This window comes from Tamandua tetradactyla, chromosome 11, assembly GCF_023851605.1.
Source record: "Tamandua tetradactyla isolate mTamTet1 chromosome 11, mTamTet1.pri, whole genome shotgun sequence".
NCBI classification, from domain to species: domain Eukaryota; kingdom Metazoa; phylum Chordata; class Mammalia; order Pilosa; family Myrmecophagidae; genus Tamandua; species Tamandua tetradactyla.
Window position 1 is genome coordinate 96,302,234 of NC_135337.1, and position 27,088 is coordinate 96,329,321.

The window sequence follows — 27,088 nt, forward strand, 5'->3', positions numbered from 1 at the left end:
TGCCTCAGTTTCCCCGAACTTGGGGGCCCCTGCAGGGCGTCCGCCCCTGCGGCTCTCGCCCTCCTCCCCGCCGGCGGGGCGGGCCGGCGCTCACCCAGACCACGTGGTGCACGGTGTAGACGTCGCTGTCGCCCATGTAAACGCGGACAGCCCGCAGGCTGAAGCCGTACTTCCTGCCCGAGCTGTGGATGACTATGGGCGGCCGCGGGCTGCCGCACACGGGGGATGGGTCTCGGCTGGGCGACGAGTCGCGCGAGGACGGGTTGGAGGACAGCGAGCGAGGGGACAGGGGGCTCATGAGTGGGCCGCCGCTGCTGCCGTCGTCTGCGGGGAGGGGGCGTCACGTCCCTGGGGGGCCGGGCCTCCCCATGACCACCCCCCACCCACCCCAACCCCCACCCCGGGCAGCGAAAACGCGGAGCTACCTGCGGTGATGATGAGCGACAGCGCCGAGGCCGAAGCTGACTTGGGCACGCGACCCCGGCCTGGGGACACCCGGGGCTTCTCTGGGGCGGGGTCCTTGGAGCCCCCGAGGCGGCGGCCCCGCCCCAAGTCCAGGGCTCGCGGCGCAGAGTGGCGGGCGCCGATGCTGTTACTGCGCAGACGCGCGTGGCTGAGTGCGGCGGTGTCGGCTGGGGCGAGGGAGGCACACGGGGGTCAGCCTGGCGCCCCTCGTCCTTCTCCCCACCCAGCACCTGCTCAGTCCGGCCTCTTGGATTTTGCTCATGCAGATCCCTCTTCCTCTGCTGGACAGCTCCATTCTGCAAGTCCCCCATCCCCCGGCCCCCACCCCCACCCCCACCCCTGCTGCAGAATGCCCCCCCACCCGGACCCTACAATCTGGGAGTTTCGAGTCAGGGGTCTTTTCACAGCCACGACCCTCTCTAAGGCCTCTCCTCTTATAAAGGCCCTGTTAGACAAAGGAATGTGGTTGCTGATGAACTACACAGCCCTGAAAACCCATCTCAAATAGTCTCTCTGCTGGGAAGTTTTCCCGAATACTTTCCTCCACTCCAGGCCCCCACCTACCAGAAAGATTTGAAGTTTTGGGCATCACTGGAGTGGCCGCGGGGGGTAGGTCTGGCTCTCCCAGAATGAAGACAGGCCTCTCAGAACCTGCAGGGACTGGGCCTGCCCCCTCGTCCTCTGACGAGAAGGCAAATTTGGGCATGGTGTCCAGGCTGATGGTGTTCGAGAGAGTGGGGCTCGGGCCTTGCTCAGGCTGGGATGAAGATGAGTGGCAGGAAGAACCTGAAGATGTCCAGGACCGCAGTCTGGAGGAAAGAAGGAGCCACGTCACAACCACCAGGCGCCTGCACCCCAGGGAACCGCATCCCCCCTGGGGGCCACATCAGAACTCTTCTGCCTGGAGTCAGAGGCAATTTGCAAATACAGGGTGAGTTCCCACTGCCTGCACCGTCTTCCACATACACCCAGGGAACTCCTATTCATCCTTCAAAACCCAGCTTCCAACATCCATCCTCTAGAAGACGTTGGTTATTTCTGCTGGGTCTGGGCTTGGAAGGACAAATAGGAGTTTGTTAGCAAAGGGCATTTGGGGCAGGGAAAGAGTGTAAGCAGCCCTTTTCTCCAGGGCCACTGGGAAACTACCTCCAATGTCAGATTTTGCAGCTCCACCTCCAGGCAGTCTCAGGAGCTGGAGATACTGGTACTCCCCAGCCCACGTACCGGACCTCAGTGCTCGGCCCACGGCCAGACTCGCCCTCGCTGCTGCGCAACCAGCCCTCCTCCTGATCCTCGCTGAAGCTCCTTTCGGCTAAAGCTGGGGTGGGCTGGACAGCCAGGAACTCAGAGCTGCTGTAGACCTGGGAGGGAACAAAGAGTCATGCTGAAAACAGCAGCGGTGATGGCAGGCAGCCACACCCTGGCCCAGAGCTGGCTTACTCAGGCATATCCTATGTGAGCCCCACTTCCTTCAATCCTCACTCCCACATCCCTCACGAGAGTGGAGTCTTTCACTCACGTACAAACAAGGAAAGTGAGGGTCAGAGCGGCCCAGCTAACTAGGGGGCCAGCTGGCAGCTTGTGAAGGGCCGAGGATCTTTTGATCACATTATGAATGAAGGAAGGAATCTGAGTTAAACTTTGTGAGGCCACAAGGTTAACACGCTGCCCAGCAGCTCTAGCCACATCAGACCACAGGGGAGAGAGCCCAGTTGTCCAGAGATGGATAAATGGTTCAACCAGATGCAGTGCATCCATGGAAGCAAGCATGATTTGGCCCTAAAAAGTAATGAGGCACTGACACACACCCCAACATGGGTGGACCTCAAAAACAGCACACGCAACCAGGAAACCAGGCAGCAGAGGGCAAATATCACGCGATTCCACTCACAGGAAACGTCCAGAGCAGGCAAAGCAGAGACAGCGGCAGGTCGGGGGTGGCCAGGGGCGGGTGAAAGGAACGGGTCGGGGTCCCCTCTGGGGTAACGAAATGTTTGAGGACGAGACAGAGGTGGTGTCACGACCACAGGAATTACGCTCTTTGAAACGGTTATAGTGGCAGAGGTCATGGTGTACGCATTTCACCACAAAACCAGAGCAAGCCCCGCAGGAGACGGGGTGGCCTCCCACGCGCCACCCCAGGCCCCGGCCCACCTTGCTAAACCTGTGGGAGCAGGAGGAGAACTGGGGGATCTCCGTGGAGGACTCCTCATCGTTGCTCTCGTCGTCCTCAGAACCAAGGTGGCGGTAGCGCTCCGAGCGGGCTGTAGGCAGGACAGGGGCGGCCTGAGGCCGAGGGGCCAGGGGGCTCCCAGGCAGGGCTCCCTGAGGCGGACCAGACCTGATGCACTCAGGGCCCCGGCAAGGCCAGAGCGGAGGGGCGGGTGTCTGGGTGAGAGCCCGGCTGTGTCCCTAACACCTGTGGGCCCCAGGCGGGCTCCTGTCCCTAAGCCTCGCATCCTCACCCTTGAAATGGGATACCCAGAAATAGGTAAAATCTCGCGTCTCAGCTGCAAAGGATGCTCCCTGTTTCACAGAAGGAGAAACAGGTGGAAAGAGGGGACCCCTGATGTGCTCAAGAGTGTGCAGTGGGTTAAGAATTACTGATTGTATATGTAGCATGGAATGATATCTAAATGTTTTGTTTCTTAATTTTTTTTAATTAATAAAAAAGTTAAAAAAAAAAAAAAAAAGTGTGTGCAGTGGGCCCCGGAAGCTGGAAACCGAGGGTGTTCGCTCCGAGCAGGGACAGGGAGACTCGTGGCGCCCACCAGCTGCGCCAAGGGAGGGGCCTCCCCAAAATGGGCACCAGCCAGGGCAGCAGCCCCTCCCATTCCTGTGCAGTACAGGGCACCCACGCCCCACGCTGGGTCAGGCCGGACATCCAGGAAGCAAGAGAGTGACACACAGTGCCTCAGTTCCCCTCTGCAAGCTTAAGGGGGGGGGGGTGGGCTCTAGCCTCTTCTTCCTGGACTCACAGGAAATCCCAGCCAAGGGGTGACCGGCAGATACACCCCCCAACTTCTCGGAATACTGGGGAAGTTGGAAGCACCAGGCCAGATGGGGCCAGGCACCAAACTCAAGCAAACACCCCCTAAAACCCACCCCAGAGGACTGTGGGATAGCAGGGTCCCCCAGGGCCCCTCCTCAGGGCCCCCCCACATACTGTCAAAGTAGCTGGTGTCGTCCTCGGCTTCCAGCTGCGGCACGAACTCGGCCTTGTGCCGCAGGAGCCCTGTCCAGTCCAGCGCTCGGAAGAAGGGATGCTGCTTCACCTCGTGGGTGCCACCTGGGGACACACCCAGCTGAGTCCCGCGGGCCCCTCTGCCCCACGGCAGGCAGCTGGTACCTAAGGACTGGTTGGCTGGACCGGGGCAGCAAGGGCTGCAGGCTGGGCCCAAGTACAGCGCCGGGAGCAAACCAGCACTGTTTGCCTTTGTGCCTAGACAGGATCCAAGGGCGGGCGGGAGACCGAGCCACAGCTTGGGTCCAAGCCAGCCAGTGTCCAGAGCCCTGGTCTTCCCACAGTGAAGTCTAAGTTTCCGCCATCCAGAGAGATGGCCCCACATGCGGCAGTGGCTGCAACCACCCTCGCTTTTGGTCAAACCTCAGTCGTGAACCTAACCTGAAGTGGACACATATTTGCCCAGATCCCAAATATTCTCATACCTACTCCCCAGGTGCCTAGGGGAACTGGGCCAGTGCCCTGCTGTTTCTTCCCTGGCAAACTCCTATGCATCCTTCAAAACCCCAGCTCCAAGTCCACTCCTCTGTGCAGCCGACCAAGTAGAGCTCTTGTCTGCCCAATTCCCTCTCAGCCCGGGCCCTGTCCCCACACCTACCAGTCCCCAGCCGGTCCAGCGGGCTCTGCCGGAGCAGCCTGTTGATGAGGTCCTGGGCATCTGCTGGGAGGGCCTCGTCCCCCTCAGGCCACATGATCTCATCTGAGATGAGGGGAGGGGGGCGTGAGGGGGCTGACAGCACTCCTCTCACCTCTCTCCACTTCCCCCCACCTCCCCCCACCCCACCCTCAGCCACACAGCCTGCCCCACCTACAGCGCCAGGCTCCAGCCCACCTCTCAGCCTTTGCAGCTGTGCTCCCCAACCCACACCCCCAGAGCCTCCCCTACTGTCCCAGGGCTCCCTCTCTTGCACAGGCAACTCCCCAGCGAGTCTTCCATGAGCTCCTATTTATACAGCCAACGCCCTACCAGTGAAGCACCCCACAGCCCTCCCTGTCTCGTCCCACCTTCTCCTCGGCACTTTTCTCCTCTGCTCCATATGTGTTTATGCGTCGTGCTTACTCTTCCCACCAGGGGCGGGGTTGTCTGTTCCTCTGTCTCCTCAACTGCATCCCCAGGGCCCCATCCTCACGTGGACTGTCCCCTCCCCTGACTGGGGAGCCATTGCTGAGATCCACAGTGGGGCAGGGACTCGAACCTGGGGCCACCAGGATGGAGGTGGGATGGGGGCGGGGTACGCACCGCTGACCACCTGCCCGAAGAGCTCCTCCGGTGTGTCCCCGAAGAAGGGCACGCAGCCCACGAGGAACTCGTAGAGTATGACGCCCATGGCCCACCAGTCTACAGGCTTCCCATAGCCCTGGCGGAATATCACCTCAGGCGCAATGTATTCGGGCGTCCCGCACACCTGGGACGATGGAATGGGCAATGTCAGGCTGTCCCAAAACCAGGGACATTGGGAGAAAGGGGGAGCCAGGCTGGGAACATAGCATGGGGGTAGGGGTTCTGGGGAAGCTCATTTTGTTTCCTGGCGAACTCCTATGCATCCTTCAAAACCCCAGCTACAAGTCCCGTTCTCAAGTAGACTCTTGTTTATTCCAATCCCTTGCCTTCCCTATTTTCTGGTGGGTAGGTGAACTCAAGAGACGGGGCCCCAGGCTGAATGGGTGGGGGTGAAGTCACATCCCCGGTGTACCTGCTTGTCCACAAACTCCCGGGCGTCCTTCTCAATGTGGCCCTCGTAGAGGTTGGTGGCCATGTTCATGAGCCCAATTTTGGACAGGCCGAAGTCGGTCAGCTTGATATGGCCCAGTGAGGTGATAAGCAAGCTGGGGGAGGGGAGGAAGGTCAGGGTTGGGGGGCCAACCCAGAACTCACCTCTCCCTGAACTGCACAGGGACAAGCACGAGGTCCCACCCGGGGTGCCAAGAAAGCACCCATTGTACGCAACCACATTCACAGCCACTATAGGACCAAGCAGACAACTCTGGGCACCCGCTGGCTATATCCAGGGCAGCTTGAGGACCTATCATATACTCAGCTATTCAAAAATAAATCTGACTGTGCCTGTGGTGTGGCAAAGTCTCTTGAGCACCTCCTGGCTGTATTACCATATATTCCTGTACACCAGCTCCTGTATCCAGTATTTTAACAAATCAAACATTTCAGGGGCACCTATGATTTACATTCCCTGTTGAAGAGCGAACATACCTTGAGCAGCTGCTATACAAAGAGATATTTCTGTGTATCTTCTTTGTGCACCCATTTTTGAAAAATCTCCACCCCTACTGTGTGCACTGTTTGCAATTTCCTATGAATTGCATAACAACTCTTAAATGACAGAGTCATATGCAGCCTCTGCACCAAGCCACATTTTCCCGTGTTCCTGTGTCCCTCTGCCGCTAGAAGATAAGTTCCCTGAGAACTCTCTGTGCATATCCATTGCCTAATAAGCCATTTATTGGGCACCCACTGTTTGCCCTAACTCTATAAAGAAACAAGTCCATATGCCTAGGTATGACTACTGTTTTTAAAAATGAAGCACCTTTCCTGAGCAGCTACTCTAAATACCTGCTGTGTAGAAGTCATTCTGCACAGTAACCAGGGGCAGCCTTTGTCTCCTAAAACCAAAGCCCTGTGAGTAGGCCATCCATCGAGGGGACAGCAAATGTTTCTTGAGCTCTGACAGGCCTCACCACTGTTAAAAAATGCCCAATTCTTGAGCAGTAACTGCATGTGCCATTTAAAGTTGCTTCTTGGGCGGGCCACGGTGGCTCAGCAGGCAAGACTGCTTGCCTGCCATGCCCCAGGACCCGGGTTCGATTCCCGGTGCCTGCCCATGTAAAATTGCTTCTCTTTCGTACAAATGAAAAGATGTGCTTCAAATCCCCCAGTGGGAAGGGGGGCCAAGGAGTGGGAGGGAAAGGGCGTTAAGAGCACTGGAAGTTGAATAATGGATTCTGGTGGGGGACAGAACTTTGGGTGTATTTTAAATTTTCCCAAGTGAAAAGGAGAAGAGACTCAAGCACCTACTCTGTGCCCCCATCCTTTCCGGAAATCCAGGGGGAAGGGGGGAGGCTTCCTGCCCCAATTTGCAGATCAGGGGCCTGGGCTCAGAAGAACAGGTGCTGCTTTGGGCTCTCAGAAGGCCTCAGGCTCATTCTGAGCCTGCCCCAACCTGCTCCGATGGAAAAGGACTCAGCTTCTCCATCTGAGAAAGGAAACCCTGGACCCTGCACACAGTAGGTGCTCAATGCATGCTGACCAAAAAAAGCACATAGTTACAAAAAGATAATTAAATTACCCAAACCCTGTTCTAGGCCTGGCTCAAAGTTGCTGCCTAATAACTGTTGATGTACTTGCTTTGTACACAGCTGGTGCACAATAAATACATGCTAGCGCAAATACAAAATCCTCTGTAAACCAGAAGGGTCAGTAGTATGTGAATTGTTCATATTCCCACCTGGGTTCCTTTGAGCGCTAATCAGCAGGTGCCAAATCCACATTTGCTTTTCCCTGCATGCTTCGAGGGCACACTGCAAAGCGCCCTCGAAGCATGCATGACTCTCAACCCCATATGCACATCTCCTCACTGCAAGTGCCCAAAGAAAGAGTGGGGATCTTACCCACTGGATAAACAGAGAGCCCTTCCACTGTACACGGCTGGTACTCAACAAGTGCAGCAGGCAGTGCTTTGAAACCACACACGGTTACAAGCATGAGGGAGTTTTATGCTCACACCTGTGTCTCCCAGCCACCTGCTGAGGGCTGGGCATCCAGTAGGTGCTTACTAAATGCTACAATAAAAGCCCCAAGGCTCTCAAAACTCACATCCTCTCTTCCTGTTCACTGCACTAGGACACAGTAGGCGCTCAAGACTTGCCTGTCCGTTCCTCACACCCAAGGGGCTTGTGAAGCCCGTGGTCCCTGAGCCAGCACACAGCTGGTGCCTCCTAAGTGCACGTTTCCTCCCTTTGCCCAGGAGCACACCCATAGCATATTGTCCTTCCCCTGCAAACAGCAGATGCTTAGTAAGTCCTGTAGTCCTCTCCTCCGTGCCCACATCTGCACATCCTGCCTCGGCATCTAGTCCCAGCTCCAGCTCCGCCTGGGACCCTACCCCCAGGCTCCCCAGCCCTGGCTCCGCCCTCCACGCCCCAGCCCCGCCCCCCACACTGGGACGCGGCCCCACCCAGCCTGGCCCCTGGAGCTCCGACCCCGCCCCAAATGCCGCAGACCCCGCCCCTCTGCCTCTCAGCCTCTCCCCCGCGCCCCCTCGGTGCCTTAGCCCGCCCAGGGCCCCACCCCGCCCTGGACCGCAGACCCCGCCCCCTCGGCGCCTCGGCCCCGCCCCAGGCCCCGCCGCGCGCGCGCTCACTTGTCCGGCTTAAGGTCGCGGTGCACGATGCCGTAGCTGTGCAGGTACTCGAGCGCCAGCACCGTCTCGGCGAAGTAAAGGCGGGCCATGTCCGCGGGCAGCGGGCCCATGTTCTTCAGCAGCGTGGCACAGTCGCCGCCTGGGGGCGGGGGGCGGCTCACGGAGGCCCTTCGCCCCCACTCCTACTCGCCGCCCTTCGCCCCCCCACCCCCACCCGGCCCCCGGGGCCCCGCACCTTCCACGTACTCCATGACCATGCAGAGGTGGCGGCGCGTCTCGAAGGAGCAGAACATGCCCACCACGAAGGGATTCTCGGCGAAGGTGAGGATGTCGCGCTCCACGAACACCTGCTGCACCTGGTTGCGCAGCATCAGGTTCTGCTTGTTGATCTTCTTGATGGCGAAGCGCTGCCGCGTGTCCCGGTGCCGCACCAGGTAGACGGCCCTGCGGGCGCCGTCAGCCCTCCTGACCGGCCCTCGCCTGCAGCAGCCGCCCCAAGGGAGCCACCGCCCCCAGCAGGTAAAGGTGTGGCTCATGGGTGGAGCCGTCCCTGTCCGCTGCCCCTACTGCCACGGGTCTCTTTGGACAGGTACCTGCCTCCCTTTCCAGGCCTCAGTTTCCCCACCTGCACACCCACGAGCACACGTGCCAGCCCTCAGCCATCCAGCACATGCGGGAAACCGGGTCTCCCGAGCCCAAAGACTCACCCGTAGGCCCCGTTGCTAATCAGCTTGATGGTCTCAAAGTCGCTCTCACAGGGCTTCCTCCGTGATGGGCCCACCAGGACCCGGTTCTGGGGCGTGAGCAGGAGGGGCTCAGGGTCCCATCTCACCACAGAGTGGGCTCCTCCTGCCCCCAGGTCCAAACCGCTGATCCCAGCACCTGAACATTCTTTCTCCCGGGTCCAAACCGCTCAAAACTGGCTTCCAAGTTTCTAAGCTTTTGCCCAAGCTGTGCCCATCCTCCCCATAAACTCCTACACATCCTTCAAAACCCATCTTACAAGTGCCCCCTCCAACCCCACCACTCATGCCTCTCACAGGGCAGTCCCACTTGTTCCCACCTCCCCCCAAGTCATAAGCATTTATTAAGGACCTACTACATGCAACATCTCAGCAAACCCAGTTCCTTCTAGAGAGGACAAGACATGTGGGAGGCCCTGAAATTCTGGAACTCACCTCGGGGGATTCGGAGGCAGGGGCCTGTCCTTCATCAAGGTGACTCAGCGTCACCATCTCTGCAAGAAGGAAGAAGCAGTTCGAACAGGGCCACTATACCCTACCCCTTGCTGTGTGACACGCCCGGCTCCCACCCTCTCCAAATTACACCAGCCATCATGCCAAGATTTCCCGAGGGTCCCGGGACCCATCCTGAGCTGGGGTCACGGTGACCAGCGTCCATGTTGCTCACATGGAAACCGTATTGTGTCCAGGTCTCAGGCAAACCCTGTAAGGTGGGACCGTACAGTAGGGAACCTTCTAGAATGAGCAATGGGAAGCCCTGACTGCAGATTTGCTCTGTGTGCTCAAACCCCAGCTCTGCGCTGCTGTGGGTCTCGGACTCCTAATGTTCCCCACAGCCCAGGGTGTGTCTGGGGTGACCCCATTGTTTCCCACCCCAGGGATGGGCAGGGGCAGCCCTGAGGGACCCTTCGGTGAGCCTGATGGTGGAAAGAAGGCAGTGCCTGGATCCGACCCCTGCTTCTCCTCAGCTTTAGAGGGGGCAGAGGTGGCCACAGCCTGGGTTTCATAGGGCAGCAGCACCCTGTGAACGAGGAGGGAGGGGGGCTCTCCTTCCCAGCCCCAGCCACCCCTGACAGGTCACCCTCTCCCCCTGAGCCTGCCCCCAGCTCCCCTAGCCTAACTATTTAGGGTCTTTCCGCCTGGGCCTGTTGCCCCCAGCCCACTCAGAGTCCAGCTTCCTGGGCCACGTGGGAACTTCCAGCCTGAGCTGGAATTTCCTGACGTGGGACCCTGGGCCCTTTCCCCAGGGCAGGCCCGGCGGTGGCGGAGGCAGGGCCACAGGGAGCTAAGAGCAGCCGGGAGCGTTGGAGTCAACTGGGCTCGGGTTCGAGTCCCAGCCCCACCCCTAGGCCCACCCCCGGCTCACCCTCCAGGGGGTCCTTGGCCAGCCCCAGCTGCCCGATGATGTACCGCGGCAGGTCCGTCTTCACACCGTGGCCTTCGCGCGCCTGGCCTTCAGCTGCCTCCAGCAGGTGGTAAAACTCCTCAGGGTCAAACTCCTGGGAGTGCAGGGAAGCTGCTCAGCCGGGCTACCAGTCCATCTGCCTCTGAGCCTTTGCATGTGCTGTTCCCGCTGCCCAGAACACCCTTCCTTGCACATCTGGCATGTCCCTGGGGAAGCCACTCCCAGCCTGAGGACCCTCTGTGTGCCTCTCGGAGCCAAAGCTGCTGGGTCCTCTGCGGGGGTCTCGGGCAGGATTGTGGGGCCTGGACCCCATGCCTGGCCACGAGAGCAGGGCTCACCAGGCACTCCAGCAGCCGTGCAGGCCGGGAGATGATGATGAGCAGCTTGCGGACCAGCTGCACCACGAAGCCCACCTCCTCACTGTCCGAGCGCTCGTGGGCCTGGGGGTGGGCAGGGGTCGCGTCAAGGCAGGCCCTGACCACGCCCCCTCCTGGGGACCCCCAGCCCCACAGCCCACGCACATCCTGCAGCAGCCGCTCCAGCTTCTCCTGCATCTCCAGGAAGTAGCGGGAGGTGACGAGTGCCTCCCCGGACTTGGCCAGGCAGTCGCGGGCCAGCTCAGCGATCTGGTGGTGGATGAAGCCCAGGACGCCATCGGCCAGCGCCAGGCGGTCCCCGGGCGTGAAGGCCGCCAGGAAATCCCGCAGGCGGCCTTCCATCTGTGCCGTGGCCTGCGCGGGCCCAGGGGAGACAGTGTCAGAGGGCAGGAGGAACAGACACAGGAACGGACAGAAGGGGTGGAGGAACAGAGTGTCCGGAAGACGGGTGGCGGGCCATGGCCGCAGCGGTGGGGAATGGGGCTCTGCACACCTTGGGGAACCTCTCCCGGTACACGTGATTCATCATGACGATCTCATTGTCAAAGGTCCCCGACGTGCGTCCCGGGCTGAAGGTGGAAGGTCAGCTCAGGTCACGGGGCCAGCATGGGGGTGGGGTGAAGCACACCCTGAGGGCCAGAGACCAGATGGAAGAGGAGCCCGGGGTCAGGGGTCGCAATGCACCTGAGGCTGCGGGATCGGGGGTGCAGGCGAGGTGAGCGGTGGCCCCCCTCCTCGTCGGCCACGCTGTCCGAGCTGCGGAAGTGCTTGGACAGGAAGTGCAGCTCGTCGGGCGTGGGCTGGAACGGCAGCTGGTGGAGGCGCTCCCGGGAGGATGAGATGGACTGGGAGGCAAGGCCAGGGGCACGTGGTCAGTACTGAGGCAGACCCTCAGCTCCGACCCTCGTGGCCCAGGTTTCTTGCCCACCTCTGAGGCCGTGATGCTCCACCTCCCACCTGACTCCTACGCATCCCTCAAAACCCCAGCTCCAATACCCCCTGCTTCACAAAGCCCACCATTCCTGCACCTTTGGCAGCCCCTGATTCCATGGGCTGGAGATGTCTGTTACCCCTAAACTAGGTCCTCTTGGGGACCCCAGCTTTGCCTGATGTGGTGGCAGAAGAGTCAGCCACAACATTTGTTCACTGACAACTGTCCCACCCCCAAAGGAAAACCAAAGACAAGACCACCCCCGCCCTGCATGGTACCGAGACAGTGGAGCTGGGTGTGTTGGTTCCATAGCCCGATGATGGGAGGGACGCGAGGGACCATCTTCTGCCGTCAGCCCTGGAGAGGGAACGGGGGGCAGGGGGGTGCTGAGGGCCATGGTGCAGCTGCCCGGTGGGTGCCCCTAGCAAGGGGCCTGTCACAGCATCCACTGGGTGCTTCTGCTCATCCTTCAGACGCCTTTTCCAGACTGCCCCCCAAGACCCCACCAGGGTGCATGTTCCCCCCAGACTTAAGACCCCTGGGGGCCAAAGCCTTCACTCCTGCACCTGTCTGTGTCCTCAACCCTCAGCACAGGCCTGGCCTCAGCAGGCTCAACAAATGTCACATGAATGAGTGGGATGGAAGGGCCTGGTGCCCAGTAGGCGCTCAATCATTGCTGAACGGAAGAGTGAGTTGGGCACCTGGCATACAGTTGGCGCTCCATAAATGTCAAATGAATGAGTGGGATTGAAGGGCCCGGTAGGTGCCTGATTGGTGTCAAGGTGGCTTAGTGATTTGGGGGAGTAGCCCCCCCACCCCCGCATGAGATATAGCTACCAAAGGCAGCAGTTTCCTGGGGTAGGAGCCGGGGATGGGGGGGAGATGGCGGGCAGAAGGGGCCAGGGCAGGGGAGAAGGCACGTGAGGGGCAGTTACAGCCCCCAGGGGGACACCCCTGCCAGCCCCCACGCCCGCCACATCATGCCTCGGCCACTCACCTTCGCGCAAAGGGGAAGTTGAGAGCAGACGCAGCGGAGAAGTTCCGTGGGCTGTCTAGGGGGCTGCTGCCTGCTGCGGGAGGAGGGGCAGCTGAGTCAGATGGCAGTGGTGTAGGACGCCGTACCTGCCCACAGCCCCCCACTACTCACCCGTTGGCACCGACAGTGGCGACAGGGGCCGGGAGAGGGTCGGCGAGGGCGTCCCCACCGCCAGGCTCTTGCGGTTCCCACTGCGGCAACTGGTGGGGGGACACGGAGGTGTCAGGCAGCTGGACCCGGACCCGGGCACAGGGGACCTCATGCCCAGCCAGGCTGGGACGGGGGGCCGGGCGCCAGCACGTCCCCTGAACCCCTGCTGTGTGCCAGCCCCCAGGCCCCTCACGGCCCTGAGGTCATTGGAGGCCCAGTGGTATCAGGACACTTCAGACTGGCACTGGACGTGTGGCGCTGGAAAATCTACGGCATCCCGCTGGCGGGCGGGATGTGCACCCAGTGCAAGGGGTGCAAACCCCAGTCCAGCGTCTGGACCTCCATTCCAGATTCCAGTGGCTATTGCCAGGTCCACCAGCAACCTGCTCCCCAGGTGGAGAGCAGGGAGCCCCAAAACCCAAGGGGAGGGGCTTTAGACAGTGCCCCAGTTCACCCTGTGCACCAGGCCCCAGAGCCATTGACCCCGTCTCTGCAAGGCCCCCTCTCCACAAGCCCCCAAAATGTCATCCTGATCCGAGGAAAAAACGGGGTCCTGGCCTTCCTCTTCTGCAGATCCTCAGCCCACTCGTGTCCCCCTGTGTCCTGTCCTCCCCGCCCCCCAGCCTTGGGACACCGTGGGGGTTGTTTCCACCTGGCTGGGCCCCAGCCTCCGCCCTGCAGAAGAAAGCTGCCAGTGGTACCGCCCCCCTCATCCCCCCCACAGCAGTCGCCGGGCAACAGCTGTGCTCGTGGGGAGCGCTTCACCCACACGCTCCAAGCCGCCTCCGCAACTCAGGGAGGGAGAGAGAAGCAGCGGCCACGGCAGGGCAGGCACCGGAGCCCCGGTTTCCCCATGCGTGCCTGCAGGGGCAGGAGGAGGCTCCAGTGCCTCCCACGCGGGGCCTGGCGTGCACGTGTACTGCTGACTCGCTCCCGACGGCGCTAGGGCCGCGCAGACGGGAGGGTGGGAAGTCACGACATGGGCCAGGCCCAGCCTGCGAAGAAACCAAGGCCCACGGGTGACAGCAGCGCACGGATGGCTCCCCAGCCCGAGGCGCAGAAGCAAAAGTGAAACCCACAGGTTCCTGCAAAACTTCCTGCCACCCCCACACACACCCGCGGCCCCTTGCTGGGCTGCACCTCACCCCACAGCCCTCCTGCACCAACAGCCTTTGGGAGAAAAGCTTGGGCGTCCTCTCGCTGGCTCTCGGGGGACCCTTCCTGAACAGCCAGCAAAACCTGAGGTCTCCACCGGGACCCCTCTGAGCTTCTGCCCAGGGTTGGGGTCCTGGGAGCCCTCCCTGAGGGACCCCAGAGAGGTCCAGCCACCTAAAAACAACACGTGGTACTCAGGACACAGCCGAGAAGGAACATGTGGCAGGAAGCAAGGGCCTGGTGCGGGTTTCCTGCACCCCGTCCCTGAGCTGCCCTCACATCCTCTGTGGCTCCCCAGCAGCCCAGAAGAGACCGCAAGCAGGCGACTGGGCCTTCGAGGAAGGGGGGGGTGCTGATCCTACCGCGCAGCCTCTGCCTGCGTTCCCTCTGGGGATGCTCGAGGGCCCTGCTTCCAGCCAGGCACTGAGAACACCAAGCACAGAGACGTTCAGGCACTGCCTGAAGACGCACAGCGTGCGGGTCGCCGAGCCCCAGCCCCCCTCCGTTTTTCGCGAGGGACAACGGAGGCCTACGGAGACACCCAGCGACGCGGGCTCCTGCCACGCCGCCCCCATGCCAGCCTCGCGCTGCGAAGCTTTGCCTCTGAGCCGACAGACCTGCCTCCGTTGTCCCGAGAAGCCCCCGCCTCCGTTCTCCCCAGCCGGAGAGACCCGGGTTCGAATATCGGCTCAGCCCCAAACTGCCGCCTCCTCTCGTCACCCACCCCCGTGCCAGCTGCGACGCCCCCAGTCAGGGCGTGGGACCCCAGGGGCGCCGGGCCCCCGCGCTCGTCGCGCCCCCGCCCGCCGCGCCCACCTCTTGGAGCGCTGCAGCAGCGCGCCCTTGGCCAGGCGGCTCCGGTGGCCCGGCGCCGCCACCGCCGTCCAGTAGCTGGGGTCGGACATGCTGCTCCCTCCGGGCCGCCGCCGCCCGAGGCCCGGGACCCGCGCAGCCGGGGCGGCGGGGCGCGAACTCGGCGGCGGGAGCGGCGCGGGGGGCGCGGCGGGCGGGGGAGGAAGCGCGCGCCCCGGAGCGCCCGGGAGCGTGCGGGAGCCGGGGTGGTGCCTGGCGGGGGCGGGGCGAGCCGGCGCGGAAGCGGCGTCGAGGGGGCGGGGCGTTGCCAGGGCCGCGGGCGGCGGGGGCGGGGCGTTGGTGGCGCCCCTACTTGGGGCCGCGGATCTTAGCTTCCTTCTCCCCAGATGTAAATCAAAACCAAGCGCCCGCGGCCCGGCCTCGCTCACGCCGCCAGGCTCCCTGCCCGCGCGGGCTGCACTCCCCGGAGCACTCTTCCTGCCTGGAAAAGTCCAGCGCCCCACCTCCAGGAAGTCCCCCAGGCTGCTCGGGGCGCGCCCTAATCCAAGCCACCTGAGCACGGCTGGGGATGCCTGCCGGCTGTGTCCTCGCAGGCCTGGGGCTCCTGGGGGTCCACAGGACTGGCACAGAGGGAGTGTTTGGTGGATTGAGTGGGGGGCTTCTGCCACACTCTGTCCGGGAGTGATGGGAGACGCCGCCAACGTGGATGTCAGCGTGTCCAGCCTCAGTCCCCCCATCTGTAGAACGGGGCTGCCACAAGCAATACTTGTCAGGCAGTGCCTTGTGAGCCTGCCATAGATGTCATCTCTAGGCTGGTTTCCAGGCCTCAGTTTCCCCCTGAACACAGAGTGGGGGCCGCATGTGTGTGTGGCTGGCGGTGTGGGTGCTCACCATGAAGGAGGACCATTTCCAGGCACACGGTAGGCTGTGAATTCATGCTTCCTCTTTGCATGACAGGTGGCACAAGGGGAAACTGAGGCACGGAGGGCGCGGCAGCCCCATCCAGCCCTGCCGTACCCACCCCTCCCTCCACTGGCCCACTTCCCACGCCAGGCCCTCCACGCCCAGCACTACCATCCATGGCTCTTCATTCCCTCCACATCTATGCCGCAGTGGGGCCGGACCCACATCCCTGCCCTCGAGATGTCTGGTGGGAGAGGAAACAGGAAGCAATTAAATGAACAAGATAAATTCAAATGCCAAAGCTGAGGAAGGAAACAGGGTGACAGTGATGATGGGTGACTCTGGCCAGGAGGCCACCCCCAGGAAGGGGCACTCAGCTGAGGCGGGGGTAAGGGGGCCAGGCCGAGGGAACGGCCGGCACAAAGGCCCTGGGGCATGAAGGAAGCGCCAGGTTTTGCCACGAGGGCCACGGGGAGCAGGGGAGGGGCACGGTCTGCTCTGTTTGCAAATGCCCCCCCTCCTGGCAGCTGTGGGGCTCCTGGGCTGTCAGAGGCAGGAGTGCAGGCAGCCAAGCCAAGGAGGGGCCAGGATGGTGTCTGGAGGGGACATCGGGATTTGGACCAGAATGGGCAACAGGGAAAAGTGGGTGCACTGGGGGGCAAGAGAGGTTGCTGATGAGGTGGCCTGATCCTCCTCCTGGGGGCATCATGAGTCCTGGGGACCGTGCTGAGCTTGCCATGAGCCCCCTGAGGGGGAACCCAAGCAGGAACGAGCCATGGCTCACATGTCACCACCTGCTCACACACCCGTGCCCGCAAGCAGGGCACACCCTGCACACACTACATGAAGGAGCGGATCCCAGCCCCAGCCTGGCCGCTGCGGCTCCGCCTACACACCCTCCGCTGAGCGCGGTGCCCTGGCATCTCCCACGCCCATATGGCCTCAGTTTCCCCCTCTACAGAACAGGCTGCAGCTGACAATCCCGAGTGCCAACGGCTGTGGGCAAATGACTGTCCTTGCCAATGATCACCACAGCCCCCAGATCACACCCCTCCCCTGCTCACACCCACCATGGCTCCCCAGCACCCCAACAAGCCTCACTTCGGATGAATCCCGCCCCCGGGGCTCAGATCCCAGCCCTGTGCCTCCTCAGCTTGTGCTAGTGATTCTGGAAGTGGCAAAGCCCCAGGTGGGGACAGAGACCCCTCCTCTGTCCCACCCCCTGGCCTCTCCACCTGGGTGTGCCTTGTCAGGCCTCTCCCAACCCCACACCCTGCACGACTCCCAGCGGCCTTGGCACTCGAGGCCCAGGAGAAACACACCCCTCAGTCTGCTGTTCCTACCTGGAACAGCCTCGGGGTTGCCCCCTCACCTTTGGAGCCCACTTCATGACTTCCAGTCTTCCCTCCCCACCCTCACAGGCAGAGCCCTTGTCTCTCCAGCTGCTTTCCACTCATCCACCTTGGGAGCATTCATTGAGCACCTACTGTATACCAGGCCCTTCCCCAGGGACAGAGCCAGGCCCGACCCTCATGGGGCTCCCAAACCTCTGGGCAAGAAAAGCAACAACCCAATCATCATGCCAGAAAAGGTGAGCCATGCTCCCGGCTGGGCTGGATGCGGGAGATGGATGGAGACAGGGCCTGGGAGTTTCTGTCCCATGAGCGGACAGGGAGCCGGGTGCTAGTGCAAAGGCCCTGAGGCTGGACCAGCTTGCATGGGCTGGAGCAGAGCCAGCAAGCGTAGGGGGAAAGGGCTGGAGGGGAAGGCATCAAGGGGGTTGCAGAGACCGGGCCGCGTGGGCTCTTGGGGGTGAGGGACGGATGTAGGTTTATTCCTAAGGAGCGGAGAGTGGCAGGGTTTGGAGCAGGGGAGGGTGGACACCATTTCCGCAGGCCTGGGGCGCATGACTCTGCTGCCACCTGGCGGCAGGTGAGGCAGCCTGATGGGCTCTGCAGCGCCCCAAACTCTGTCTCCATTTCCTCCTGGTTAAAGCAGCTGAGCCACTCACCCCCTGAGAGTGCCTCTCCTTCCTGCCCCACCTGGCCTCAGAGCCTACCTCGGCCTGCCGCGCCTTCCCAGGGCAGCACGGTCGAGGTCCCGGGCCCGCCCTTGGCCACCCCAACATCTCCTGCTTCCACACCGACCTGTTCCCTGCCGGCCCCCGCCCTCCCTCTTGCCCTAGCAGCTGCTTGCTTGCAGCTCGCCCCCCTGGCAGCTCTCTTCCCCGGCTCTGCCCACGTCCTGGCTCAAATGTCAGCTCCCCAAGAGGTCCCTGCCTGAAAGTATCTTGTTTGCTCGTTCACCATCCCCCTCCTCAGCCAGCCGGAGAGCTGGGTTCTGTTCCTCGTGTTCACAGCCACGTCCCCGACACCAGGCACACATTAGGCGCCTACTAAGTGCTGACTAACACAATGAAAGTATTCGCCTGCTACCCAGCACCCAGCCTGGGCTACAGAACTCTCGTTTCTTCATTAAATGTCTCCGACAAATGGGAGGTGCTCGTTCATACTAAGGTGTGAATGATTGACAGTCTCCTTACTGAACTTAGTGAGGAGCACAGAACCACCCTGAGAATCTCTCGGGGGCAGGGGAGGGGAGCAAGACCCTGAGACCCATCCCACTCACAGGGCAGCTCAGACCTTGACTGACCACAGAGGCCCTGGAATGAACCATAAGAACCAGCATCTCCTCCCTGAGTCTCAGTGTCCTCAGCTGGGAAATGGGGTCAAGAAGGGTGCCTTCCTCCTGGACAGTGGAGGGAAAAAGCAACAGTGCTGTTTTGCCTGGTTACACTCAATGAACAGGACCCACAGGCTTGTGTGTGTGTGTGTGTGTGTGTGAGAGAGAGAGAGAGAGAGAGAGTGTGTGAGTGTGTGTGTGTCCAGAGGGAGGAGCAGCTTGGCCAGCCGAGCCAGGAGGGGAGGGCCCTGTGGTCACCGTCGGGCCGGGCAGGTGGACGCAGTGCTGGGCATTGAGCAGGCTGTGAACCCAGCACCTGCCCCTCGGGAAGTCCTTGGGCAACAGCTCAAGTTCTGGCCTCGCCTAAGTCACCTGCCCCATGGGGGACCTGCCCGTGCTGCTGGAGTGGAATTTCCCCAGCCTGGACTGGCGCTGACCACAGCACGACTTTACCGAGGGGTAAACTGAGGCCCGGAGGGGTGACGTCACCAGCTCAGGGTCCCTGGGGAGGGATCCGGGTCTGGGCAGCTTCTAAGGCCCCCGCGCAGGTTAACCACGCGGGTCACTCACCTCCAGGGGTGCAGGCCCAAGGAGGGGCTGCAGGGGCTGCAGGGGCTGCTGGGACTCAGCAGGGACGGGTTCTGGCTGCTCGGAGACAGACTGCAAAGACAGAGGCCAGGCCGGTGACCCCGGGACGGAGTCCGCGCAGGGCTGCGACTGCCCCAGAGAGAAGGGGCGCCAGGACCGGAACTCTGGAATTCTGGGCTCTCGCGGGTCGCGAGGGCGGGCCCAGGCCGGAGACTCCGGAGGGCTCCCCGGAGGCGGCGTTGCGTCTCCAGGTGTCGCGAGCAGGGGCGCGGGGGGGATGGGTCGAGGGCCTCCTGCCCACCCTCTCCCGGCCCGGCACTCACTCGAGGGTCAGCGCCGGGATGCGCAGCTTGTCTCTGCGGGATTTCATACCGAGGCCGGGGCCGCGTCTACGCGGTCGGGCACTGGCGCTCCCTGCGCGGCCCCTGAGCTCTGGCCGCGGCGCGCGCAAGGGGGGTACCGACAGACGCGGGCACGGGGACAGCACGCCTGGCGGGTGCGGCGCAGGGGCTGGGCCGCCGGGGGCGCGGGGGGGCGGGCTCTCTCTGCCTCGGGGCGGGGCTCGAATCCCCGCACCTGCGCGCAGGCCCGGCCCGGCAGGAGGGGCGCGGGAGCCCCTGGCTCCCGGGAAGGACGCCGAGGCCGGGGGTCGTGCGGCGCCGGGGCTGCACAGCCCGAAAGGCGAAGCGCTAACGGCCTCCGGTACCGCCTGACCGCGCCGTCGCCGGGCCCCGCCCCCGGCCCGCCTCCGCGGAGGGGCTCTCGGACTCCGGATCTGAGCGCATCCCACCCCCGCCCCGCCCCTCTGGCCGGCGATCGGGCCGCACGGCGGGCCTCAGCGCGTGCCCGCGCACCCCCGAGGCCCCCGCCGCGCCTCCGGGCCTTGGCCGCTCTGGCACCCCGGCGGGAACCGGCTCCCTTATCCCGTGGTCAGTGCCCGTGCACCGCCCAGCACCCCCGCACCTCCCCAGGACGCCCCTGCGGGCCTGGGTGGGGAGGGCAGGACTGTATAGTTCTCTGACCCCCTTGGGGCCGTTATGAGCCCAGTCAGACTCGTGGCAGGTGGCGGGGAGTGGCCAGCCCTCAGGGAGCACTGGCCCTATGGCCGGGGACTTTGCTCTCGGTGGAACCAACTGCGTCAGCATCCGGCCCCATCCCCCAAGCCGGGCAGAAGCCGGGGGCAACGCCCGCCCTCTGGCCAATGCCTGAGCTCCGACCTTGCTGAGGCCCGTAGGCCCCTCCCCATTCCAGCAAAGAGCAGATTGTCTAGGCTTGGGGGCCACTCTGACCCCAGCACCACCACAGAATTTCAAACCCTTGTTCAACGCCAGGACTTCCCATTCTCTCCCTCCATCTCTCCTTCCTCTCTTCTCTCCAGCTCACTGCTCCTCCAATGGCCACCTTCCTTCCCATCTTCACCCATGCTGTTCCCACTGCACCCACCACCACCGCCCTGCCCAGGGTTCCCCCTGCTGGCTCCTCTCCTTTCCCAAATCTCGGCTCAATGTCACCTACTCCAAGTGGTCCCAGATCTTTCGCACTAAGGCCACCCCCCAGCCTCTGTTTAGTTTCCTGTCTGCACACATGGCCTCACCCTTGCTATCCCCATGAGAACAATCCATGGGGGGGGGGGGCATCTGACCCACCTCCCTGTCCCCAGTGCCTGAAACAAGGCCCAGGCATAGTAAGTGCTCAAAACTGTCTACTGAGTGAATGATTTCACTGAGAGGCAGGGGAATTCCCAGCCCAGCTCAGGAAAAAGTGGCCCCCAAACTGGGGGACCTCCAAACCACCACTGCGAGGCAGATCAGTCTCTCTCACTCCCTTGGCCTCAGTTTCCCCATGTGTAAAGGGGTGAAGGCTCGGAACAGAATGTTCTTTGCATTTCTGGGATCCAAAAATGCCAACCTAGAAGCCCGCCTCTGGCCCCCAAGGGAAGAGCTTTCTTCCTGTGCTCCCTGTAAGGAGGTGAGCTCCCCGTCACAGGAGGCATGGAAGGCAGCTCCAGGGTACCGGGGTTGGAATTCTACCATCGGGACTCTGAATTTTGGACAAGTTTCTCCTCTTCCAAAGTCATGCTGGGTGCCTTGGAGCTGGCGATGCAGCTGCTCTGTACCTCAGTTTCCTCGTCTGAACTGGCATCAGCCTCCCAGGCCGTGGTGAGGGCTGAGTGAGGCACTAGTGAAGCACTCTGCAAACACTGGGGCAGGCCAAGGTGAGTGGTGGGCGTGTAATTATTAAAACTCACAATCCGGGGACCCCGTAGGCCCCCCCACAGGCCCCCACAGGTGGACTCACCCACGTCCTCGGCGCGGCAGGCTCAGTTCTTTCTGAAATGAGACAAACACCAAGGTCACTCCCACAGAAGCTAGCCCTGCTCACCTCCAGTCCCCTCCCCCAATCAGCCCCCACCCCCATCTCCCAATCGCCTGCCCCTCCCTCCCCCACACTTACCAGCTCCACAGGCAGCTCAGCCGGGCCTCAGGGCCTTTGCATGGCTGCACCCTCTGCCAGGACCCTTTCTCTCCCCTCTGCTCCTGAGCTAACTGCAGCTCATCCTTCAGGTCTCATCTCAAGCATCCTCTCCTCCTAGAAGTTTCCACCCACCCCCCTATTCCCAATCTATCTCTCTGTCCAGCTCCTACCCCACTTGCACTACACATAATTTCGTCAATTAATATAAAAGAATAGTTACATTTAAACAGTACATCCATACTGGCTAAGTACTAATGATCTGAGGAGAGGGAGTCCCCTGATTCACCTCACCCGGCCCCGCCCAGTCCTCTGTCCCCTCTAGTCACACCTCCCAGCCTCTGAAGAATCCATGCAGATTTGAACCCTTGGCAGCTGTGGGGAGGAGGGGGACCCCCTTTTGAAGACCCTTTTATAGCTCACTGAGCTGGCCCACACCTCCCTGGGTGCTCTCATCACAGCCAGGGCAGAAAGCCCTAGACTTGGGGTCCACTCTAATCTCAGATGTGACTAGCCCAAGACGGTTTTTAAGGTCTCAAAAGGCCGCATAGCACACGTTTAGACCCTGGGACACTCAGACGTGGATTCAGATGTGATATCCGTCCCTTCCTCGCGTGCAACCTTCTGTAATGTCTTGCACGCACCCCCTCCCCTTGTGCCTCAGTTTCCCCATCTGTTATTTGGAGTTAGCATCTGGAGGGTTCTGGGTTTTTTATTGCTGTTGTCGAGCCCAGCAAGGGCTTTTGGGGAAGCCATTATGACACTTGGTACATTTGCACTTTCCTAGCTGCTTACTACCCAGGTACAGAGGCGGTTTTACAGACCGGGAAACTGAGGCACAGAGAGACGCCGGTAGCCCCCGTCTCTCTGCACAGAGAGGACCGCGAATCTGGTCTGGGGCACCCCCACCTGCACCCGCGCGGCTGTGTCGGGACACGCAACTATTTTTACCTCCCTGGGCTTGGGGCTGCCCACGGCCCAAGCAAGGCGTTCGCCATGCCAACCAATGACGTCAGCGGCCCCGGCAGCCAATCACAGGCGGCCGGAAGTCGCAGAGTGCGGGACTACCAGGGGAGGGCCGGGGGTGGGGGTGGGGCTAGCCGGGGACCGGGCGTGCATGCCGCGTCCCCTCCCAGCTACCTTGGGTTGAGAAAAGAAGGGACGGTCGTCCTGTCTGCTTGAATACCTCCTGGGATGGAGAACAACACCACATAAAGCAAAATGTCACGGGCTAAGGAAAGCCTTCACTTCATTTGGATCTCCTTCTGCCCCCTCCAGTTGCTGTGGGGTCAATGCAATTTCCCCACACGCACCCAGCGTAAATTAGGGAAGTTAGGATTCCAACCCAGGGATTCTTACTGACCTCGTCCTCTAGCCATTTCCTTCCAAAGCCATCCAGTCTGGCTCCACTACAGCTGAGCTGTGTGACCCCTGCCAAGGAACTTAACCCCTCTATGCCTCAAATTTACTCATCTGAAAGCAGATCAGTCACAGAAGGGTCCTGGGAGGCATCTGTGAGCACTAGGGCGGGCTTGGTGCTGGGGAGACCTTGGTGAAGCAGAATGGTCACTAGGATTTTATGAGGTTAATAATAACCGCCAGTTCAAATCTGCTTCCAAAACACAGAACTACGAGCAGCGGCAGAGAGAGGTGAGGGGATTGGCAGCCGCCTGCAGCTCTCCCAGCACCACCCTCGGGCCTCTGCTCCTGCACCATCTGCTTCCGCCTCTGGCTCCCTCTTCACCGGCTGCTCCCCAGGAGGCGGTGCAGGGTGGGTGGGGAAGCCCACCCCACCCCTCGAGCCATCCTTTGTAAACAATACTTATCTCCCCTGGTTCGGGGGCTGGATGATACTGGGGCCCCCGAAGCTTCAGCCCTGCCCCAAGGACACCTAGTCTGCAGAAGATAGGGCAGTGCATGGAAGGATGGGGGGGGGGGGGCTGGAGGCCCCCAGAGGAGGGAGGGGGCATTGGGCTGGGATGGCAAGCGGGTGTGGGAAACAGCAGTCCAGGCCAGCAAAGGGACACTGAGCTGGGACTCAGTCCAGGGGGCACAAAGTCCCACGGGAAGTTTGGTGTGGCTGAAACGAAGCAGCAGAAGTCAGTGGGGACCACAGGATATCAGCGGGAGGAGGGGAGGAGTAGGGAAGGGGTAAGAGCAAGCCGCGCTGCTTGGGGGATAGACCTTGCAGGGACCACCCCCTCCCCAGCTGCAGCAGCAGAGACAGCATCTAGGCCCTCAGAGCCGCAGGCTCTGGCCACCTTCTCCAGCCCTGGATGCTGTTTAGGAATTTGGTTTATTTTAATAACCACCTTCTGTAAAGCAAAGGTCCAGGTGTGAGATGATGAAAGTAATAAAATCGAAGTAACAGTAGGAGTAATAGCAGCTCACACCAACTTCAGTTTCCAAATGTTAAACGCGGGAGGGAGCTTAACCAAACAGAGCATCTTGGCACAGCGCTTCCCCTAACCCAACGCAAACTGGAGGCCCGCGGGCCAGGACAGGTCTTATTTACGACCTGCCGTGAGCTGGCCAATCAGTACCGCGCTTGAGTCCCCTGCGGTTTTCAGGAATTGACTCCTCAGCTGCCAGGGATCCCGATTGGCTCCTGCCGGCAGGCTGCCATCTGATTGGCTGGGGCGCCCCCAGGGCAGTTAACCGGGGCACCCGATAAGGCAGCGGGGAGTCAGCTTCTGCTGCTCAGAAGCCACGGCCCAACAAGTCTGTTCACCGTGAGACCCCGACTGTGTTCACACTCCAGGAATTCCCCGAATTCCTGGTTGCTACTTTCCCTCTGAGCCTCGGTTTTCCCGGCTGTAAAATGGGCATAACAATAGCATCGTCCTGTCCGGCGGCTGGGAGTCTCAAAGGCATGTGCCCTGCTCCACGTTTGTAGGGGCCATACCTGAACTTGCAGATTGTTTTAGTATCTCCATCACCTCCCGCTCGGACCTTTCCTCATGCACATTTTTGCCCACTACACCAAAGTCTTTTCAGCCCCCTGATATGAGGGCGACCCCTCTGCTCCAGCACCTTCTATAGCTGCCTATTACCCCAGAGGGAAAGAGAACCTCAGCAGCGGGTGCTGGAAGCCCCAGAAGCAGCTGGACCCCCGCCACCGGCCACGCCCACCCTCTCTCCCCCGCGGCTCCGGGCTGAGAGGTGCTTCAAGTCCCTCCCACGGGTGCTTTAGGCCTCGGGGCCTGTACACGTGTCCCCTCGCTCCGCAGCACAGGGTTGGCGGGAGGGGCCCGACCTGCCTGGGTTCCACTCCCGACTGTCACCTACACGCTGCCAGACTGGGAAAGGTGGCCACTGACCTCTGAGCCTCGGTTTCCCCCTGGGTACATGGGACCCGTCAGCGGGAATGGGCACCCTCCCCAGGGGACGGCCTGGCTTCCTGATGTCAGCCGCACCCCCACTGCCTCCCCGGGGGCGGTTTAGCTATTTTAAGAGGCCGCAGGCGGGGCCTGTGTCTAACTGGGGCTTGGGGGGCTGCCCCCCCTCCACGGTTTGCCAGCCTGCCCCACCCCCTTCTCTCTGCCCAGACCCTCAGCTCTGTCCCCTGCCCCTGACCACCACTCCCTGGGGGGTCCCTGACTTTCAGTCCCGCCCTCCAGGCACCCCCTCCTCCCTTCAGGCGAGTCCAGCCCCGCAGCCCGGGTTCAAAGCCAGCCTGTCCCCTACCCGGTGGTCGCCCGCCCTGCCCGCCCAGTCAGCCTCTCCAGACTCGGGCCTCCCTCAGCCTCGTTCTTTTCCCCAGATACCCTTCTTCTGCCCCTCCGCCGGCCCAAGCGCCTGCTCAGTGGAGTCACCCTGATCACACTGTCCTGCTGCCGCCACCAGAGGGGGGGACACAAAGGCAAAGCCAGCAGCACCCGCTGTGCCCCAGGGCAGGACACAGTAGGCGCTCAATAAATGCCAGGTCCTCCACCTGCAACCTGGTGGCTTCCCAGAGGCCTGGGCCAAGCCCCAGAGGGGAACGGCTAGCTCTCAATTCCCGTCGTACAGGTGAGGAAACTGCGGCCCAGCGGGGTGGTGGGAGCTGTCACTCGCGGTCACGCGTCCCCAGTGGCCCCGCACCCACGCCTCTGCAGGACCCCGTGCCCACGTTCGCTCCTCCCGGCCATGAAGCCTCCAGAAAGGAGGGGCCCCTATGGCGAGCGGGGAAACTGAGGCTTGGGGAAGCAAGGGTTCCCCCCACCCGGTCACACAGCCAGTGGGCAGCAGCATGGGCTCCCGGCCGGCTGGCCAGGGCGCAGGGTCGAGTCCCGGCTAGGCGAGCTCGGGTGACTGACTTCCAGACTCCGTGCCTCAGTTTCCTTCTCTGTCCTCCGCTGGCGCCATAGCAGCAGGGGTAGGCGGCCACGCGCGAGTCCACAGGAGCGCGCGCTAGTAACAGGATTCGCCCGATGGGCACTAGGGGAAGCCGGGCAGCGCCGGCAGCTGTCGCTCCATTTATTATTAGCGCAGCTGGTGGACGGCTAGCCCCCTCCTCCCACGTCGGTGCTCCGACCTCAGTTTCCCCAGGTGTCCACAGAGGACAGACGCCCTCCCACCCCCGCCAGGCGAAAAGCCCTCGGCGTGGACGGTGGCAGAGGCAGCGCCCGGAGCGTGCGCCTGGTCCGCAGTCCCCGGCCCGCAGCCCCCGGCCCGCAGCCCCCGGCCCCCGCCCCCGGCCCGCAGCCCTGGCCCGCAGCCCCCGCGGGGGTCGCACCTGGAGCCCGCGGCGCCGCAGCAGGCTCGGTTCGTCCATGGCCAGCGAGTCCGCGCCACCAGCCCCGCGCGCTCCGCCCCCGGCCTTCCAGGCCCCGCCCCCAGACGCCATTGGCCGCGCCGGTCAGCTGATGCGGCCTGGCCCCGCCTCCCCGCGGGAGCCGGCCCAAGAGGGCCCGCTCACCTCCCGGAGCCAGTGGCTTCGCGGGTCCCCGACGGGAGGACACGCCCTCGGCCCCCGCCCCGCCCGCCGAAAGTCTCCGCCCCCTCCAGGCCCCGCCCCCTCCCGGGACGCGGAACGGATCATTTCAGAATTAACGCTCCCAGAGGCGGGGAGCATTGGGACCCCCATAATGCAGACGTGGAAACTGAGGCCCAGGAAGGCGAGTCAGTGCCCGGGGCACATCGTGCAAAATTGAGAAGGGTTTCCCCAAACTCAGCAATCGAGGCAAATATTTTAATGCCACATTTTTGAAAATCAAAATTAAAGCAAAAAATTCAGGCTGACCTAAATATCAAGATTCTAATAAGGATCGGACCGACACTTGCGCGACCCCCCTTGCCGCACTCCCCTCACCCGAATCCGGGCCCTGGTCCCGAGGAAACTTTACAAAAACAGACGGTGGCCCGCGGGCCGCAGTTTGCAATAGGACTTCCGAGGACAGCTGCCTCTGCTGGCTTCTGCCTAGGCGCCCGGCCCTCCCGGCTGTCCGATGACGACTGCTCGGTCCCGCTTCGCCGAAGGGGAAACTGAGGCTGGAGGGGCCGAAGCCCCACGATGGCGCCCGTGCTGTCTCTCACTGGGACCCCCACTCTGTCTGAAGCCGCAGGTTCCCCTTCCCACCCCCTCCCACTGCTGCCCCGGGAAGGTCAAGGCGTCCATTCCCCTGCCTGGGGCTGAAGGGTCCCACCAAGTCAGGGTCGCCAGACTTAGCAAAAACAAAAAAACAGAATATTCCATTAAATTTTTTGCTCATGCAATGTTAAAAAGATACATTTTTATTGATAAATCTTCACACGCATACAGTCCAT

General features: G+C 62.0%; 1 protein-coding gene and 1 long non-coding RNA gene across 9 annotated transcripts in view; one reads left to right on the top strand and one right to left on the bottom strand.

Annotated features, from left to right (window-relative positions):
- MAST3 (microtubule associated serine/threonine kinase 3) overlaps positions 1–26,116 on the bottom strand; it is a 29,732-nt gene extending 3,616 nt beyond the window's left edge. The window contains exons 1-24 of one of the 8 annotated variants that reach the window (XM_077122090.1): positions 26,058–26,116; positions 21,167–21,198; positions 18,851–18,940; positions 12,689–12,777; positions 12,539–12,608; positions 11,820–11,898; positions 11,295–11,455; positions 11,104–11,179; positions 10,755–10,964; positions 10,572–10,673; positions 10,195–10,327; positions 9,264–9,322; positions 8,793–8,878; positions 8,321–8,529; positions 8,086–8,224; positions 5,404–5,536; positions 4,950–5,115; positions 4,308–4,409; positions 3,632–3,754; positions 2,620–2,729; positions 1,690–1,826; positions 1,030–1,274; positions 426–632; positions 95–324 (exon numbers count right to left, since the gene is read on the bottom strand). In XM_077122090.1, coding sequence (XP_076978205.1) covers positions 95–324; positions 426–632; positions 1,030–1,274; positions 1,690–1,826; positions 2,620–2,729; positions 3,632–3,754; positions 4,308–4,409; positions 4,950–5,115; positions 5,404–5,536; positions 8,086–8,224; positions 8,321–8,529; positions 8,793–8,878; positions 9,264–9,322; positions 10,195–10,327; positions 10,572–10,673; positions 10,755–10,964; positions 11,104–11,179; positions 11,295–11,455; positions 11,820–11,898; positions 12,539–12,608; positions 12,689–12,777; positions 18,851–18,940; positions 21,167–21,198; positions 26,058–26,096 — 3,027 coding nt within the window. In that variant the 5' untranslated portion in view covers positions 26,097–26,116. Of the gene's footprint in view, positions 1–94; positions 325–425; positions 633–1,029; positions 1,275–1,689; positions 1,827–2,619; positions 2,730–3,631; positions 3,755–4,307; positions 4,410–4,949; positions 5,116–5,403; positions 5,537–8,085; positions 8,225–8,320; positions 8,530–8,792; positions 8,879–9,263; positions 9,323–10,194; positions 10,328–10,571; positions 10,674–10,754; positions 10,965–11,103; positions 11,180–11,294; positions 11,456–11,819; positions 11,899–12,538; positions 12,612–12,688; positions 12,778–15,769; positions 18,809–18,850; positions 18,941–19,191; positions 19,324–21,166; positions 21,199–26,057 lie in introns of those variants that run through there. The other 7 variants (XM_077122089.1, XM_077122095.1, XM_077122093.1 and 4 more) reach the window with 7 other exon arrangements.
- Positions 18,471–22,388, top strand: LOC143650853 (uncharacterized). Its single transcript, XR_013159691.1, has 3 exons — positions 18,471–18,739; positions 20,942–21,083; positions 22,128–22,388. It is a non-coding gene; the product is annotated as an uncharacterized LOC143650853 (long non-coding RNA).
- Positions 26,117–27,088: the final 972 nt, after the last annotated feature.